The 19,752-nt window shown below is 47.6% G+C and overlaps 1 protein-coding gene across 1 annotated transcript; it reads right to left on the bottom strand.

Annotated features, from left to right (window-relative positions):
• Nucleotides 1–293: 293 nt before the first annotated feature.
• PANK4 (pantothenate kinase 4 (inactive)) lies at nucleotides 294–19,292 on the bottom strand. Its single transcript, XM_040084506.2, has 19 exons — nucleotides 19,060–19,292; nucleotides 16,383–16,465; nucleotides 15,713–15,921; nucleotides 14,122–14,305; nucleotides 13,519–13,611; nucleotides 12,206–12,359; nucleotides 11,316–11,497; nucleotides 9,844–9,925; nucleotides 8,628–8,728; nucleotides 7,843–7,998; nucleotides 6,938–7,050; nucleotides 6,326–6,413; nucleotides 4,926–5,077; nucleotides 4,458–4,513; nucleotides 3,999–4,048; nucleotides 2,706–2,813; nucleotides 2,448–2,548; nucleotides 1,920–1,988; nucleotides 294–805 (listed from the first exon to the last, which is right to left on the bottom strand). Exons 1-19 carry the CDS (start codon nucleotides 19,175–19,177, stop codon nucleotides 592–594), a joined length of 2,313 nt encoding a protein of 770 aa, XP_039940440.1. The 5' UTR covers nucleotides 19,178–19,292; the 3' UTR covers nucleotides 294–591.
• Nucleotides 19,293–19,752: the final 460 nt, after the last annotated feature.

The following is a 19,752-nucleotide window of genomic DNA, read 5'->3' as shown; positions in this document are numbered from 1 at the left end:
CCATGTCCCTCCTGCTAATGGGAACAAACAAGGGGTTAGGAATTCCAGGTGTTGGGAAAGCAGGGCTGGTCCTTAACTCAGACTGCAACAGCCCTGGCTGTCAGAGCCTGAGCAACGTTTGTGGGGTGAGAAGGTGGATCAGCCCTTCCATCAACTGAGCTGCACAGAGCAGGAGAGATTTAGGTAAGTCTAAAAGCTGAAAATGCAACGTCAGGTTCACGTAGCAGTTAAAAATTATTCGGTACGTGTCGTGTCACTGCTGGCAGAGTAGGCAGAGATGTATTAAAAAAAGGTTTCATTGACATTTAAATATATTTCTATATGAATGTCTCACAGAACAAAAAAATAAAGTCTTTTCATCACAAATACTGCAGCATTAAAATAAACACTTACCAAAATAAACAATGAGTGATATACATATATATATTTGAGTGTGTAGACTATAGAGTGAATCATATTGTCGCTTTTTAAGTCACAAAAGCACAATATAAATACGGAATTTCCTGTGAACTCTTGTCCCTGTTGTAATAAAAATACATTCTTTACAGTTAAAGTAAAACTAGTGCAAGTCCATCGGCCGTGCCAGCTCCATCATTTACAGGGCACTTCGTACTTGAAGATGACGCTGAAGATTTTGCCCCCGAGGCGGTCGGCGAGCCACGAGTTCTTGATGACGGCCAGCTTGAGGCTCTCACACCTGAGCACGGCGTAGTAGTTGGTGTGGATGGCCCTGCCCATGCCCTCGATGACCACCAGGTCCGTCTGCCGCTCCCGCACCAGCACGGCCAGGCCCTGGTCCAGGCGGCTGCAACACAGCGCGGTCAGAGAGGCCACAGCTCGGCCACAGCTCGGCCACCACTGTCACACCATGGCCACAGCTCGGCCACACTGCGGCCACAACTGTCACACCATGGCCACAGCTCGGCCACAGCTTGGCCACCACTGTGGCCACAACTGTCACACCATGGCCGCACTGAGGCCACAGCTCGGCCACCACCACAGCCACAGCTCGGCCAAACTGCGGCCACCACTGCGGCCACAACTGTCACACCATGGCCACACTGCGGCCACCACCAGAGCCACAGCTCGGCCACAGCTTGGCCAAACTGCGGCCACAACTGTCACACCATGGCCACAGCTTGGCCACACTGCGGCCACAGCTCAGTCACACCATGGCCACACTGAGGCCAGAGCTCAGTCACACCATGGCCACACTGAGGCCACAGTTCAGTCACACCATGGCACACTGAGGCCACAGCTCAGTCACACCATGGCCACACTGAGGCCACAGCTCAGTCACACCATAGCACACTGAGGCCACAGCTCAGTCACACCATAGCACACTGAGGCCAGAGCTCAGTCACACCATAGCACACTGAGGCCACAGTTCAGTCACACCATGGCCACAGTGCAGTCACAGCTCGGCCACACTTCAGTCACACCTACAAGTCACACCACAGCCACACCTTGGCCACACCTAGAGCCCAGAGCCGCCCCAAGCTGCCAGCTGGGATCCTGCATGGAGTTACTGGTGCCCACAAACAGCGGCACCTGAACGCCAAGGGGATCGACTGAAATGTTTAAATGCACCCAATTGAAGTTGTTAAGTTGTGTCTCCAGTGAAGGGACTGAGCAGAAGGAAATGGGTTAAACAAGGCGAAATGATGCTGCTGTCCCAGGATGACATCAGCCATAACCTGACCTGCTCCTCACCCAGCTGCGTCCTGAACACAGACACCTCAGCAAGGGCCAGTCGCTGTAAGGCCTGAGCAGTGTCACAGGTCTGTAAATCCACACTAAGCACCTCCTCATGGGTGTGATTCCCAGCAGGAAAGGAGGCTGGGATGCTCCACAGCCAAACCTTTGACCATCCTGCAGCTGAGGGACACAAAGCACACAGTGGAACTTTGCCCACGTACCTCAGATCCAGGCACGGAGAACTGGAGCCCGTCTGAACCAACAGCAGCTTCTCATCCCTCAGTGCAGAGCTGTTTAAAAAGATAAAAATATTAAACAGCTGCTTCAGCAGGGCCTTGCACATCTGGGAATAAGCCAGAGAAGCAAGAAGATCTAAGCCTCTTTTACAAAGGCTTCCTTTGCTGCAGGGACTTCACCAGGAAATACAAAGTTTCCGTGAGCACAAGGATTGCTCAGTCAGCCCTGCATCCTCTCCTGGGGACGCTCTGTGTGTGACATACATGGATTTGCCTCTATTAACACAGAAAATTCCTGGCAGAGCAGCTGGAGTGCTTGTCAGGGAAAACACAACAAGAAATCTAACTATGGGTGTGCCTGAAAGACCCAATTTCTAAATTTTTCACTTTAATGAAAGCAAACGCTGTGCCTTGGGCTGAGGCTGCAGGTTACAGATGGAACTGAAGGGTGAAATGCAAACCCAGGCTGTGCCCAGGATCTGCTTTCCCCAGGGAGGTGTGAGTGGTGCTTACTGGATCACGGGGTCCATGGCCGCGATGCGCTCGGTCACGATCAGGGACTCGCTGTAGGTGACGTCGTTGAGGGCAGGGCCAGAGTTACAGGCCAAAATCACCTGGGGGAAGGTGCCAGGAGAGGTCACACAGTCAGGCTCTGCCGTTCCAGGCGCTTGGATTATTCCCAGTTTGGCAGAGAAGTGTCCTGCTGGTGGGCAGTGACACCTCCCAGCAGTTCCCAGAACTCCATAGGAATTCGCAAGGAAAGCCACTCACCTCTGTCCCTCTAGAAAGGAGCTCTCGGACAAAAGGAAAGACTCCTAAAATTATGTCTATCCCACTGTTATCTGCGAAAATTAAGGCACATTTATGAGGGGGACCCTCCTGCAAGAGAAAACCAATGCATTCAGGATGGAGCACCACTCACCTGAGGGAAGTTTGTTATTCACAGCTACTCCTCCAAACCCCCACATTTTACACCCTCAGACACTGGAGCCTTTGGGTCTGGATTGCACCAAACTCCCAGCACACACCAGTGACAGAGGAATGGGGCTCCCTGATGGTGACTTTGCACAGGGGTTTAAAACAGCCTCGAGTTCCTGTGCTGTGTTTGAGACAGGGCTCTCAAACTCCAGCAGTAAAACCTCCACCTGCCAACTCAAGCCAGGCCTAACTCCAGAGCCAGGCTGTGATCCTGAACGCGCTGGGTGCCAGCTGGACCTACCTTGGAGGGTGTTTTAAGCCAGCCTGGTGCTGGCTGAACAGGATTCCCTTCTGCCAGGAAAGGGCAGGATGGACTGTGGGGGCAGTGACATCCTAAAATGAAAAGATAGTGCCTATTCTCCATTAACCTCTTCATTTGTTCTCACCCTGGTGTTATGAAACATAGTTCACTCCAGTTCATACCAGCAGAGGAACTGAAAAATGCTTAATTCCTAAAAAAAACCTGACAGGACAGTGCCTGTAGTTCCCTAATTATCCCTGTTACACAAGATTAGCTGGTGCTTTGTTGTAGGATGGAGCATGTAATGATTTGCCATAGTCTGCTCATCCCCAACCTTTAGGCTGCCATTTACAACAGAGATTTACACAAAGGCACAAAAGCTTTTTAGTTAATCTTAACTGAATGGTAAAAGAGATCACATGAGGGAAAAAAAAAAAAAAAAAAAAAAAAGAGCTTTGCTAATTGGTAAGTTCATTACTTCCAGTAAGCTCCTACATTAATGCCAGTTTTAGGCTGGCTACTCATGGAGGAAGGAACAACTCAAACACTACATCAGGCCCCAGGTTTTTAAATTCAGGGGTCTGGGTGTATGGAAATAAGGGCTCTGAGAAGGAGGGGAGGCTCTGGAGCAGCTCTGATAGCAGCTGGGCTCCAGGGGGAATTCTGGGAAGCAGCTTGGGAAGTAACCACACTCTAGACTAACTCCTTTACTCCCTTCTTTATGGGTAATTATTGGGATTTGTTTTGGGCTGTCTGAACAGAGTTTCATTCAGACCCCACCATTACCAAGGTCTTTGATGATGAAGGTGTTTAATTAGCGGGTTTAGGGCCACCCAGGGTCCTACCTTCAGTCGCTCCAGCCACTGGCTGTAGGAATCTTCCAACCAGGGACGTTCTGTGGCACAGACAGAGCAGTGTCAGCATTTCTTATCAGCAGCCTCTAACTCTTACCAGCAGCCACTCTGCACACGGTACAAGCAGAAGGTTTCATGCTGCACTCACTGAAGCATTGAAGCATTTGGGCTCAGGTTTGAAATGTTAAATGTGAAGGTTCAGAGTAGTTCCTGAGCCCTCTGTCATGGGAATGGCAGGGACACAGCAGTGAGTGACCATCTCTGTGCTTAACGAGACAGTCTGCAGGTTTAATTCCCTGGAAGCATTACCCAAACTCTGGCTCTGCATTTAGACAACCCTAACAATCCTAATGATTCCCCGTCATCTGAGCAGCAGAAGCCCCACAAACATTCCCACTCTGTTCCCTCACTAACATCCAGCTCCAACCACCAGCACGGATCTCCCCTTACCTTGGAGCTTTGACTTGGCTTCTTCAAACCCAAACTGTGGCTCAGACTCCAGAACACTGGAACAGGAGAGAAACAAAGGGCACACAGCTCAACACCTCCATCTCACGTCAGTGCAATTCAAACATTTCTTTAGCTGGTGCCCAACAATTTTACTGCACTGCTTATACTGGGGGTGCCAAGACTGGGAAATGTATTTTGTGATCATGTTAAAAGGCTGATCAGGACATTAAATCAGAGTTCTGATGCTAAAAGAAAACAGCCTCAGCAATGTACAGATGTTTGCAGGCAGTAGGCTACAGGCAAAAAAGACATTTTTGTGTCTGCAAACCACCATGAAATGTAATGACTTAAACCAGCTGGAAGGCGTAACTGCTCTACAAAGACTGATAGGGAGATTGAGGAACTTTATTTTTTAGGGAAAAAAACCCCAAACTGGGCATTTTGTAGCTTAAAGAGTGTAACACCTACTCTGAGACTGCCTTTGCTCCCCAGTCAAAGACATTCCCTGCTAGAAGTCCTTTCACCAGTGCAAACTGCCTCTCCTCCCAGCCCAGGGAATCCAGGGACTCGATCACACTCTGGAAACACTTTAAGGCTATTCCATTTTCTTTCTGCTTTACCTGTAAGACAGACAGGAAACACTGGATTTACAGATCAACATTTCTTACTCAGCCTTGGCTGTCTCAGTCCCAAGGCCACATTCAAGCATCTCCTCTGTGTCCATGGCCTCTCATGGACCAACCAATTACTGTTGTCAGCGTACTTAGGACCAAGAAAATACTCTCCTGGATTCTCATAGAAAGTGTCACGAGTGCCAGGATATGATCTGTAGCCCAAGAATTGCTTTTCTTAGCAAGTCAGAGGCGCAATAGATCTTGAGAAGACTGGGAAATGGATCTTGAGCAAGGTGGGGAATGGGAGAGTGGACACACAAAAACCTTGTAGCAGTAACATGATGCATCAACACCAAGAAACCACTACCAGCAGCCCCACAAAGTCTGAAGGGTGGTTTTGCTTTTTTTTTTTTTGCATCATCCGAAATTCTCAGCAGCTCTCAGGTTTTTTTCTTTTCTCTTCTCTGTCACCAGTGAGATCAGTGTTACAGGGTGAGTTCTCTTAAAAAATTTAAAATGATTCTGGGTACCAACATCTTGTCTTGGCTGTAAACTTGTCTGAGTTACAAGAAGCAAACATAAGCAAAAGCCACCTCACGTGTTTCAGCCCTTTCTCAGAGTGAAGGTAGCACGTGACAGGGCAGCCAGGGAGAACTTTCTCTGTATTTTGCAGAAATACGTCAACAGTCAGGAGAAAAGTCTTGGATCAGCCACTAGCACTGTTATTTACATGCCACACAAACAAGCGGTGAGGAACAGACATAGAGAAAGTTGTTTTTGAGAAATACTGACTCAAATGTCCTCTCCCCAATCACTTCATGCCACGGAACAAAACACAGAGAGAAGACAGCTGCACAGTGGCAATGAATGTTTTTAAGAGCAGGAGGTTGTGCACTGTGTCCACCCCAACACCACAGCTCAGCGCTGAGCATCTCCCAAGTGACAAAAGCAGGCAAGAGCAGCGAATTAGAGCAGAATTAGGAGTGACAGCCACCACACACTGCTCAGCAGCAGGGCTGCCACCACGGCTGGCTTCTCAGGGCTGTCAGGGAACTGAACCTTGGTGATATGTTTGGTTATCATTATCCTCACCAGGAGCCTGTTCAGATGAAGGGGTTTATGTCCCATTCCCCAGTGCTGTTTTTCTCCCCCAGCTGCTCACAACCAGTGCAGGAACTGGTTCCTAATCCCTCCCGTCTGAGCCATCCATCACTTGTACACTTTCAGAGTATTGGAAAAGTGTCTTGAACTCACCTTGGAATAGGGATCTGGAAAATTGAACTCATTCAAACAGTGTTCCCTTGTATCCAAGAGACTTCTGACTGTTAAGGTACCATATGCACTTTAAAAAGGGAGAAGGGGGGAAAAAGCAAATCAATTACTTCAAACAGAAAAAGTTATTTTTCCCTCTGTTTCCTCTGTAAATCACAGTCCTCCATAAGAGCACTGAAGCTGAAAGGTGCTAAACCCTGGCCCTACAATAAGATTATTGAATCTACAATAAGATTATTTATTGTAGAATCTTATTGTAGATTCAGTAATCTTAAATCTACAATGAGATTATTTAAATACAGGGAGGGAGGATGTTCAGAATTTACTTGCTGCTGTTTTTAATAACCACGTATAATTTTTTAGTAACCAATTTTATGCCAAGATAGAATTTCTCTCCTCAGCTCCAACACATGAAATCCAAAATCTCTGGATTTTGATTTTGCAGAGGATCTGATGTGTGGCACAGAAACTTGCCAGAGCCTTCAGCCTACTTGGCTTTGTTTGCTCTGCTTCACATCCTGGTTAGCTTTTGGTGGGATTTCACTGCTCAGCAGAAGCAACAAGTGATGCAAAAGGGAAAATAAAAACACTTACAAGGGCTGCTGCCTGAGCGTCTGGAGCTTATTCCAGTATTTCTGCCGGAATTTCTCAGCTCTCTCCTGTGCATCCACAGAGTCTGGCTGACTGGCTGCAGCTCGCTTTGCCACCTGGCAGAGAAATGAGGCAACACTGGAGTTACCAAATTAACTCTTCCTCCTTGTAAGTGATGTGAGGTTCAGTCTGAGCAATAACCCCTCCATCTGCCTCCCTGTTCTGTGTCTGCAGCCTGGCTGCTCCCTCCCACACAACACCTCCCAGCCTCCCTTCATTCCAAACAGTAAACAACCATTTTAACGTCTCTTTTCATCCCAAAAGATTTAAAGCTTGTTTTCCAGTCAGAAATTAAGCACAAGTTCTAACTACTTAGAGGTGGGGAAAAAAATAACAATGCACATACACTAAAGGAGAAACAGGCAGAAATGTAATGGTGCACATCGACCCCTTGTGTTCTTTTTGTTTACTCCAGTGAGCTGCCTGAATCAGCTTCAGTGCAGAAAACAGTAACTTGTGTCTGGTTTAGTTGTGCTCTTCCCATGGAAAAGTGTCTGTGAGCAGAACTGCTCCCAGAGGAGGAACCCAAGGATCTCTGGCCCTTGGTTGTGTAACTGTCCTGCTTGCAGCTCTGTACAGAGAGGTCCAAGTGCCATGGAAGAGAGAAAATACTTTGAACACACCTTTCAGAAGCTAAAAGAAAGCACCACAGAAGAACATTTCTGCCTTTGAAGCCCTCCCTTAAGAGACGGGGACAATGTCAGGTGCCTCTGTTACAGGGAAAGAGGGGCTGCACTTCCAGAGGGGTGACAGAAGGAATATTTTACAGGACAAACATGCTGCTTCACAGATTTGTTTCCTAAATACCCATGTCACTCACACAGGACTCACAGTTTTGTGACACTTACCCCATCCAGTGCCTCCTCAAAGCAGGTGAGCCAGTATTTTCTGGCCATAGCATCATCTGTGAGGTCAACAGTGTCTGGGATGTAAGTGGAGGGGTCTTTCAGCAGAGGAAGGTTAACAAGTGGTCTCTCCAATCTGTCCATTTCCAGCATGTCAAACTAGGGGAGAAAGGAGAGAGATGGATTAGTACTCACTCAGAAATTAATTCAGAAGGAATTAAATTAGCACAAGGGCTGCAGAAGTCCAGCCACAGTTAAGACTGACAGATTTGCAGAAAATTGTAGGTCATCATAAATAGTCCAGTTCTCTCTGTGTATTATTTTATCCATGCCCACCCTATATATAGACAGCAATTATCCAGTGTGAAAATAATCCACTGTGAAATCAGAATTGCTGTACTGTCAGTGACTTTAAGAGGTGACTGGGCTTGTGCTCTTCTGTCCAATCTTGTATTTGTCTTCTCTTAAGAAACAAATTAACACTGCTGAAAGATGGTGGAACACGAAATTCCAAATTCTGAGGTATTTCAGCTGCAGCAAAATCCAGCTCCAGAGAAAGGCTAAGAGACAAACATTCCCCCCACTTTGGTGAAGGAGAGTATGACAAAGTAGCAGCCAGTCTGTTTTATGAAGCATTCCATTCAACAGCACAGCAGACACCAGACTGGTCACTTCTCTGGGAAGCAGGAGCCCCAGGGGCAAGAAGCAACCAGCTGGAGAATAATCACCTGTGTCCAGGTCACCAGTGCTAAGAGAACACACACAGGTCTAGAAAAGACAGCACATACTGTACCACTCCGTGTTCTCTGCATGGGGTAAACATCAGGGGATGTGCTCATTAGCCCAGAACTCCCAGCATAATTCTCTCCCCAGCTGTACTGGTTTGGATCTAGAAAAGAGAAAGACACAGACACACATAATCTGAAAATAAAACTGAGAACACTCCTGTGAGTGAGTCTAGAGCCAGCATCCCTCTGAGCAGTGCTGCACTACACAAGCCAGCTTCCCATGTCTTTAAAAGCAAACAGAATTTTTCCCTCTAACTCCCAAAAGAGATGCTTCAACCACTCAGTGAATTACCTGCTCCAAAGAGCTTCAACCTGAACGAGACAAGAGACAATTTAAGTTCTAAAATCATTCTTTTTAACCCCATTTCCTCATCATTGATCAGCATGCCTCCAAAGCACTATCACTGAGCATTTCTTATTTCTAAATCTGGATCCATTATTAACAAAATAGTATTACAGAACTCTCAAAGCACAATGTCAGCTTCAGAGAAACACTGAAGTTATTTCTAGATTTGCTTTGTTTGAGAAAAGTTTAATGAGCTCAGATGTACAGTACATGCTGCAGAAGCAATGTCTTTAATTCCTCAGTACCTGGTTCTTTGCCCATCTCTGTCTAATGGGTAAGAAAAGAATTCCACATCCATTTTTTGGAGGTGTATTTGATACTTACTGAGCTAAGTGCCATCAGCAGCCTGTGGCTGTGCCACTGTAACCAATGTACTGCCTGGCTTGCCAGTACATCAACGGGGGAAAAGGAAAACTAAATATGCAGAATTCCACCAAAGCACCCTGGATCCAAGGGATCTGGACAGAAGGGTCTCCTCTGTGAGGCTTTTCACTCTCAAACAAACACAGTTTGGAGATGCTGGTATTCCTCAGTACATTAAAGGAATTCAAAAGTGGCCTCTTAAAGAGGGGGAACTTCTCCAAACCCACATTTCCCCAGCTGGATTTAGAGCTGTGACTGCTCTTTGCAGAAGTGCAGAGAAGAGAAGAGCCCAGTCCTGCTGCCTTCTCAAAGGTGAGCAGGAAGTCCAGTGAGAAATTAAGATGTCCCTGCCAGAATGTATAAAACCAAAGCCCAGCATCTGCGCTTATTAGTGCCAAATGGATTTATTTAGGCAACAGCTTACATGCAGCCTCTTAAGAGAAACTTGGACAGTACACTGACATTTCAGAACACAGCATATACAGAACAGAGCAGTGCTGTACTTACTGTCTTGTTCAGCTCCTTTTAAAAATGCCCCAATGGCTCCCAGGTAGCCTTCATGTCTCAGGAACAATGCCTGAACCTCTCCCTGCCACAATATGAAACATTGCAATTGGATGGTCCCTGAGGGCTAACAGGCACTTCTTTGTCACTAGTTTCACACTTTAATTTAATAGAAACAACTAGAAGATGGTAATAGTCATTTGTGCTACATTCTCACACATTCAGCAACTTTAACGGTGCTCCTGGAACAGCTCGGGGAGGAACTGCTCACACCCATCATTCCCCAGTTATCACACAGCTGGAAAACACCCATGCACCAGTGGTGTGTGCTCTATGGCCTTCCCTGGAAAACACCACTGCATCATGCCATGAATATTCAACTCCTCTTGCTTCAACAGGCTGGAAATGCAAGGTCATGTGATTGCCAAGGTAAGCGTGTGCCACTGCAGCCAACACTGCTCCTGTCTTTATTTCATTGCACTGCTCTTCAACACCACGCAGACTGTGCATTACCCACAGGCAAGCGTTCCCCCACCCAGATAATTCAATTATGAATGCAAAATACAGGAATGCAGGGGAGGAGAACCCTCCATCCTCACAGCAAGGCCCCTCAGCTCTCCTAGGCTGGGTGAGACACGACCTTTCCAAGGAATTCAGCAGTGACTGTGGGAACAGCTCACCCTGAGGGGAGCTACAGGGAAACAGCAGCTCCAGCTCACAGGGAGATTTGGATTTGAGCCCCTGGCAAAGTATCTCTTACAACAACCTAAAGCTGCAGTTTTGCAACAGCTTTATTGGAACTCAGCAGGTTTACAGAAAGGGACAACAATGGTGAAATAAAGAGGGGGAAAAGCAGCACACAGGAGTCTCTTACATAAAGCACTGAGATGAGAAAAAAAATGGTGTCATCTACTCTATAAAATCCCCAAAGTGCAGGACTAATCTACCTGTAACCACTAACGAGCTTGTGGGTTGGACCTTTCTCCTAATCAAAAACCTTCAGTATTTTCCACAGCTTCAAAACCTGCAAAGAACTTCAGCTTGGTTGATCTGGGGTTTGATTTTCTCTTTAATAACAAAACCCCCCTGATGCCAACTGTCTCAGCAGAACAACCCCACACTGCATGGCCTGGGGGTGGAGAGATGCAAATCAGCAAGAGGAATTGAATAATGATGGTGACTATCTAAGAACACAGTGGAAACTCATTACTTGGAGCTACAAGACAGACTGTCAATCAAAAAAATAATAATAAAAAGCGAGAAAGGGAGGTAGGGAGAGAGAAAAAGGGCCAGACACAACTCCCAGGCATTTCACATTGATTTCACCCCTCCCACAACACATCCCTGCCTTACCTACCTAAGGAGCAGCCTTCTAAGCTTACTTTATGTGCAAATTCATTTATTAAGGTATCCCAAGAGCCTAGAAAAATACCTAAAATGTGACTTTGCCTTAGGGAACCCTGCGTTTTCCTTACCTTGGAGAAGAAGTTGATGCTGTAGGTTATTGTGCGCATGGTGACGGGGTGGCCTCGGATAAAGAACCCTCCAAAATAGATTTTATCCAGGTTGTGCAGTTTGGCATAGAGGCAGGCCAGCTGACCAATGTCATTGCTGATCATGTGGAGCAAACTTTTGGCCATATCTTCTTTGGAAAACTCTGGAAAGGCAGGAAGTGTAAAGCAAATTACACACAGACTGAAGAAGCTCCAGTGGACTGTGCTTTCCTAACTGAGCCTGCAGTTGGGGAAAGAAAAATCCAGGGTTGGAGCAGTTTTCCTTATGTGTGGAGAAGAAAAGTGTTACCCTCTAGAAAAACCTCACATATAAAATGTACTTCTAACAAGGAGGAAGTGTGATGTGATTGAGGATTATCAGCAAAAAAGCCAAAACCTCACTAAGCCTATGTGAAACATTTCTTGAAAATAAACTTCCTGGGTGGCAGGAACCCATTTCTTCTCTCTAGGAACCAGGGGTGAGGGTTCATCCATCCCTCTTGGCCCGTGATGCACTGCAAGTGTTTCATTAAGATACTACAAATAAACTGCAAATCGTAGTAAATCACTGCCAGCGGACCTTTCTGGAGCCCAGAAAGCCACATCTATTTCCCACAGGAATGAATTAACCCCAGGCTAACCAGACAGCTATTTTTTAAATTCTCCCTTGGCTTAGGCAATCCCAAGCTAAAAATTTAAATGTCTGCTTATAAAGCAGTACTGCAGAACATTTTTAATCAATACTGTGCAGGCAAAGCACAAGATCATGAAAGAAGCTGGTGATTATTTTCAGCTCTGCTTGTTAGATCAGTATCAAGTTGATTCCCAAGAGCCAGAGGAGATGTCTGTGTAGATCCTTTTTATCCCAGTACCTTTGTCTGCTGTGGTGGACTTCCCAAAGCTGCTGGCAATGAGATTCCCACTGAGCCCCAGGGTCTGGTAGGCACCTCCATACACGTCCTTCACCAGCATGTCCACGTTGGTGTGCTGGCCCTTGGAGGCCAACTGCAGCAATTCATCAAATTTCTGAGGGTGAGAGGCACAGTTACTACAGCTGCCCTGAGCCAGAGCTCTTCAGCATCTTTACTGACCAAAACCAGTCTCAGAATTAACCCTGCCAGGCAAAGACAGGCTATTTCTAATTACAGGGATGATCAAACAGACTGATCTGAAGTGGAGCTCCTTTAAAGATGAACACCACAATCAACCCCTTTCTTATCTGCAGATATTTTGTGGAATTTCCCCTGAAAAACTAAAGTGGGTCAGCACATATCAAACAGTCAGAAGCCTCATGGCATCACTTATTTTGGAAGTCAGAAACACAGGAACTAAGAGGAAACAGAATTTTGTCTTCCTGAAGCAGAATAAAAGAGAAGTTTGAGAAAAAAGTCTCAGTGTGCCTTCACTGTTACAGGATGTGCCACTGTCCCTGAAATGAAACTTGCAGGCAGGCTCCATTATCCCAATACTTAATTTATAACCCTGCTAACTTGAATTTCTTCTACAGAAGCAAGAGAGAATTAAGATCAGGCACTGTCATGTTCTAAGATTTCTTCTTTAGGAGCATCAAACAGAAAGCACAGCCCAGGCTGTGCTCTCCATCTGACATTTTCTTATCTGGTGCATATGTAACTGTAGCTTTTCCTACACTGCTGACATTTAGGACACTCATTTAAGCCACAGGGCTCTTTGGGAAGCCCAGCATGATGTCAGAGCTGGCCTGGGCTGAGCAGGACTAAGTCGGGCCCTGTTCATCAGCCCAGGATTTAAACTCAGGTTAGCAAAAAAGGAACCAACCATGAGGCAAAATTTCTCCTCTCAGCTCGCAGACATTTTGCAGCAATTGTGTGCTCCCTGCTTTCTTCTGCACACTATTGCAGGAACTGGGCTGGCCTTTTAAGTTGAAAAGAGAATAAAACATTACCAGGCCACTTTGAGGAGGCTCTTGTCCATCACTTGTCCTTGAGCCCCAAGCGGAATTTGCTTTTGGTCGCAATAAGCATCTTCTAATTCTCGTCCCTATATTCCACCAGTATCTTTTTCCATGTAAAGCTTCCTTTCATGCATCAGAAGTGTCAAAAATATGAACACAAGTCCAGGACTCAGTCCTGTTACCTGCCATTCCAACATTTCAGGCTTCCTCCCACCATTTAATTTAATCCCATCCTAAGAGACACTTGGATACCTTTGTTTTGGTGAGCAGAGCTCCAAGACCCCAGAATGTTCCACCTCCAATTGAGCTGCCCCCAATCCATTCAAATTTGTCTTCTGATTCTACCTGTGAATCAAACAAGGCAGATCTATTTAGAAAGTCCTGTTATAATGTTTAACACAGGTTAAATGTCAGAGTGTGCAGGGTTTTGGAACAGTGGAATCAGTGGAGATGGAATCCTTCCATTGTGGAAGGCCATGCTGCACATACACCACAAGCAGTTTTGGAAATCTTTGTATTTAATTCTTGGCAAATAATGCTAAATATAGAGATTAAACTTGGTCTCTTCAACAGCGTGACAAAACAAACATCAAAAATCACTTTGATCTGACAGTCTTTGTCCTCATCAGGTAATGTAACCACTTCTCTAAATATCAAATTAAATGTAATTAAAAAAAAAATAGTGAATGGAAAAGCATTCATAACTCTGCAATTCATAGAAATAAACTAAAAAAGGCACAATTTTCTTTTTGAACCTTGCAGTACCCAAGAAAAAATGAGGACAAATCTGCACCAGTGAGAGGTGTCAGATCACCTTTATCAAACCTCCAACAGAGCAACTTGGCCACCACTCACCTTCACTATGGAGACCCCTGAGCCAATGTTCACCAGCAAATAAGGGAAAATGTTGGGGTGGTTTGTCTGGAACCGGAATTCTGTGTCTGAATCCTTCTGGTAAGCAAACACCTCGTGGGGGATGTTCCTCAGCACGAAGTTGCACCCCTTAATTAGGCAGGTCATTACATCTTCCTTATCAACTCTGAGGGGGAGGAAAAAGCCTTAAATAAACTTCCCAGCCCTCCTGATAAGGCAGTTTGCTTTTGGAGCAGCAGTTTGCACTGACTTTGCAGATGGGAATTTTCACAGTGTGGCACAAGCCCAGCTCCCTGGAAACACGAAACCTCCAACTGCACGTGGTCTGGTGCTCCCCCACCACGCCAGAACTCCAGCCTGGAGTTCTGTTACACAGTAATTTTAATCCTGTTGTCATTACAAATAATCCTGTTTGCTTGTTTACACTGCTCCTTCCTGCCCTCCTCCTTTCATGGAGCACCTCTGTCATAAAGTAGGTCAGGAAGCTCAGCTGGAAATTAACCATAGAAAACAATTTTCCAACATGGAATAATTGTCTGTTGCTCTTCCCCTGCCTCCAAATAAAGCCCAAAAGGCCCCCTCGACATTCCAGCATTTGTTTATGACAGATTCAAGGGACTGGGAGGAGCCTAAAACTGGGATTAGCAAACACAGGAGAAGAGACTTCTCACTAGAGTAGCAGGATTCACAACAGGACACATCCCCAGTGTGGAGTCTGTGACACAAAACTTAGAGAGGATGATTGATAAGGCAGCTAACACAGGCTGACTTCTGTGTCTCTGTACTGGTATTGATTTATGGGAATTCTTACAGGAAATATCCTGAGGCTTCTTGGAAACATATAAACAAGGCACAAACTCATCTCAGCTCCTCCAGAATGATTTGTGTGTTCTACGATGGAGAAACCAGTCTGACTCGGACCTGGTGATTGAGTACATCAGAACCAATGAAAAACCAAAACTAGGTGCACCATATGAGATAAGCGAGGAAACTGCTTCCTTATCTCGATCAATCGATCCTTAGTAACAGCCAAGAAGGTGCGAAAGGGGGCTGGTGTGAAACACACAGATAACGGAGTCCAGCTTATCAGGAGAAGTAAGTAATCGGCAAAGACAGTGTAGAAGATGAGCACAGGCCCTCAGGGGTTGAGGAACATATCACACAGATCACAGCAGAAGAGGTGCCTTGAAGCTCCCCACAGTGATGATTAATATTGGGGTAAATTAATGTTTTTCTACACTTACAGCATAGAAAGTGTGAATTTATAGGCACCACCATCAGTGGCTTTGATGGCTTTTGTTTCTATATTGATAAGATGAAATCTAGGCAGGTTTCAGTAAAAGCTGTTTAGTATTTGGTGTTTGATAATGGTGCTTGAACAGTAAATTCATAGGGCTGTAAATTCATGGGGCTGCCCTTTGTTCTCCTGCAAGCCTCTGCATGAAGTTTAGGTAGGAGCTATACAATAAATGACTGTCACACGAATTACCTCTGAGCATGCCTGGAAAATGATAAAAGCTTTTGGAGTAGGTGTAATTTTATTCTTTACAGAAGCAGAAGCAGTTCCACTTACTTCAACCCCAGTTTCTTCTCAATAAGGTCTTTGAATTTATAGGCACCACCACCCGTGGCTTTGATGACTTTTGTCTCTGTATTGACAAGATGGTCTTTGATGAAATCTAGGCAGGTTTCAATATAAGTGTTTTCAAATTTAATGAAATGAAGTCGAGCTGTAATCTCCTCCTGAACAGATATTTCATACAAAGGTTCGTTGTCTATGTCCTTTAAAAGAGAAAAGGATTTCTTAGAGAACATTCTTGCAGAAACAAGGTTAAACGCTGAACTACTGAGCATCAATACTTGTGCTTTTTTTTGCCCTTGAAACTGTGTTAATGCCATTAAACGTAACACCTCAAGCTATGTCAAAGAAGAATAGAGTTTCACAGGTCTTAATTCTCCTTAAGCTGAGATAATCAATTCTCCCATGCAGCTGACGTGTAGGAAATCCCTCTGCATGAGGAAAGTTATGTCCGCACAGGAGCAGGGGTTTTTACAGAAGTACCACACTTACTGTCTGGAAAACAAATATTTCAAACAGTACCTGGCAATACAAACACTTCCCAAAAAAGTTTCATATAGAACAAGTTATTAGATGGGTTTGGGTACAATTTCTGTTCTCCTCAGTCCAGAACCTCACTCCTGCGAGTCAGTCACATGCAGCTGATCCCTGATGGAATTCTCACCTTTCCAGAATGATCAAAGGATCTCACTCTTGCCACTTTGTGCTGTACAGTTGAGTAATAAGCCAACTTGGTTAATGAACCACCTGTTCATAAAGAGATGACAAGTTATGATTAATGCCTCACCTCGGAGCAAACAATAGAACTTATGTTTATGTCAGCTCTTGGTTCTCCAGGTCTCCTCAGTTAAAGCCAAAGAGAATTCACGGAAATACAGAAAGAACCTTTGCTGAGGAACTGCTTGGCCTGGTTAACCCCCAGAGCATCACGGGAGGGAAAAGCCCCATAAATTCAGTTTGTGCCCAACTGCTGTGGCATCAGGATGAGCAGCGGAAATTCTTAATTAGCCAGGCGAGTACATTCACCGCTGTCATTTACCTTGTTTGGAAACTTTATGAAACCCCCCAAATCTGTACCAGGATGTTCTCAGCTGGTTTGCCACCACTGAGCAATGCCCTCCCTGTGCACAGGGTGTTTCAGCAGCAACACCTAAATAATATTCTTACCCTGCAAACCCATGGCTGGTTAGAAAATGACCCTCTGTACTGAGTAATTATTTTGCAAGATTGGTCTTGGCTTTGGGGTAAAGAATGCTCAGTGATGTTTCTCAAGCACACAGCAGTTGGAGATTATTACCAATGTGCAAGTCTGAGCAGAGCAGCCTCATCACCCCCCTTCAGGCTTCCAGTCTGTTCATGGCAATAAAACTTTCAACTCTCTCCTTGAAACAGAATTCAACTCCTTCCCCTGTCTTTGCATCTGACCCACAAAAGTGGATTTCTGGGGTTACACTGAATAACTTCAGTGTTTTTCACCACAGTGCTCCAGGTCTGAGGGTAACTGTGATCCACTATTGTGTCAACACTGAAGTCCTGAAAGTAAATAAAAACCTGGCAACATTAGATCCTAAATAATGGCTAAATTCAGTGGCACTGCTGCCTAATAATAACCAAGAAATGAAGCAGCAGAAGTGAAAGATAATCCCTAGAGTGTGCAGCTTTGCCTGCATAACAGCACTGTCAGCTCTTCCACACTCAAATATTTTTGTCAGGAAAATATTTACACCTATAGCAGAAAAACAGGCAGTTTACTCCAGGAAAATTTAAGTGAGGCCAACATAGAGAGACCATGGACAGGTACTTATAGTAACAAAAGCAATACAGCTTCCCTGACCTTGGATCTGATTTCAGTGTCCTAGCCAGTGCTTTAAAGTTTCTGGTAAACAAAACCCACAGTCTGTTCTGCTGAAAGGTGAGGGCTTGGTGCTTAGAGGTGAGGGGTTGCACAGCTTTTTTATGGAAAAGCTTCCCTCTACCCCTCCAAACTGAGGATCACAAAGCCCGTGTTGGAATGTCACGTTCTTTACGCTGACAATGACACAGGTGCTGCAGGAATTCATCACCAGATCCACGGTATGCAGAGCCACGCTTTGTGCATTATCCCCTTCCTCTCCCAGTTCGTAAAGACTTAAATCCATTCAGAACACCAGCTGAGACATGTAACTAGGTTTTATAACTAATCCCACGGCTCTAATTCCGTGCTGACCCGCACAAAGGGACAGTTCTGGCTGTTACTTTCACAGGCATTGAACCAGCAGCTCCTGAGGAGCTGAAGTAACTGGTGACACGACAAGATTTTCTATTATGGTGCACGTTTTCTTTCCACTGTCTCTAAGTCTCCACCACACAGAGCAGTATTCACCTGAGGAGTAATAGCTCGGTTTTCTTTCCCCTGACTTTTCTCCTAGAAGTTCCACTGATCTCGAGACCGTAATATGGAAGGAAAACGCGTGAAATGGCACTTTTGGCTTAGTGGGTGTCCACAGAACGACTGCTTATTCCTGCACGGGAGGCACTTGGAACAGGCTCATCCTGTCCCTGCACAACTCCCGGCTGCGGTGCGCAGGTGTCACCCTGACGTGTGTCACCCTGACGTGTGTCACCCTGTCCCACGGCTCAGGATGTGGGAAATCGGGAGTGTCGGGTCCTGGGGTGTATGCACAGGGCAGCGGGTGTTTTTGGGGGTGACTGAGGCAGCAGTGACAGACCCCGACCCACGCCAAGCCCCGCAGCTGCCCTGCCCGGGCAGTGCCACAGCCGCCGTCCCCAGCCCTTTTTTCTTCTTCCAGGCCCGTTTCGGGAGGCGGAGGAGCGCCCGCAGCATCCCGCGGCCTGGGGCGGGGGGCGGCCGAGGGGCTCCGCACTCGGGCCTGGCGCAGTGGGGCAGGGCCCGGAGCGCTCTGAGGGGGTGCAGCCGATGCCCCCCAGCTCCGCCTCCTCCCGTCTCGTCCGGCCGAGCTCCCCGGACTCTCCCCCGTCCCCCCTTAGCCGCCAAGGGCAGCCCCGGCCGGGCCGCCCCGCCCGGCTGCCCGCGGCCCGTTACCCGCGCGCGGCCCGCCGGGACCTGTAGTGCCGCTCCCCGCCAGCGCCGCTCCGGCACCCGGCCGTGGGACTACAGCTCCCCTCGAACCCCGCGCCGCCCCCACACCGCTCAGGCCACCGGGAGCTGTAGTGAGCCCGCGACCACCCGCGCTGGCACGCGGGTAGCGGGAGACTACACTCCCCAGCGTGCCCCGCGCGGGCCCGGCCCGGCCCCCCGCGGGTCCCCTCAGCGGGGCCAAAGCCACCGCGCGTTCCCCACCGCCGCCCCCTCCCCGCAGGCCCCACCCCTGCCCGGTTACCGATGTCTATGGCGAAGCGCTTGGCGTTTTCCAGGTTACGAAAGATCTCGTCGGGCGGGAGGGTGATGCTCTTGTCCAGGCTGCCGTGACCGCTGCCGCGACCGCCCCGCTCCGCCATTTTGAACGCGACCCGCTCCCTCCCTCACCCCGGCCTCATCGTCATGCAAATGTATGCGCATAGATTTGCATGGCAACGAGGCGGAGGCGCGCGGACCGGGCGGGGAGCGCGCGCCGGCCCCGCCCACCGGCGGCGCGGGGGCGGGGCCTGAGGGACACCGCGGTGTGGGGGGGGGGGGGCGCGGAGAGACCCCGGGGGGAACGGGGGGGAACAGCCCGGGGAGGGGACTGGAGAGGGGCGAATGGGGAGAGGAACCCCCGGGGAGGGCAGAGAGACCCCCGGGGAAAACTGGGCGGGGGGGACGGGAGGAGAGACCCTCGGGGGAGATTGAAAGGGGGACCCCAGGGAGAGGGCGATGTATGACGCTGAGCCCCGGGGGAAGCGCGGGGGGACGGCAGAGACCGCGGGAGGAACGAGAGGGGACAAGGAGAGACCCCTGGTGGGGTCGATAAGGCCCTGGGGGAGATGGGGAGAGACCCCCGGGGGAGGGTAGAGGGACCCCCGGGGGGAATTGGGGAGAACGGGCAGAGAGACCCCCGGGGATACGGGGGAATCCCCGGTAGCTCACGGGGAGC

The sequence above is a fragment of the Hirundo rustica genome, chromosome 22 (genome assembly GCF_015227805.2).
Source record: "Hirundo rustica isolate bHirRus1 chromosome 22, bHirRus1.pri.v3, whole genome shotgun sequence".
Classification (NCBI taxonomy): Eukaryota; Metazoa; Chordata; class Aves; order Passeriformes; family Hirundinidae; genus Hirundo; species Hirundo rustica.
The sequence above is the reverse complement of the archived record's forward strand: the minus strand, read 5'-3'. Positions and strand labels throughout refer to the sequence as shown.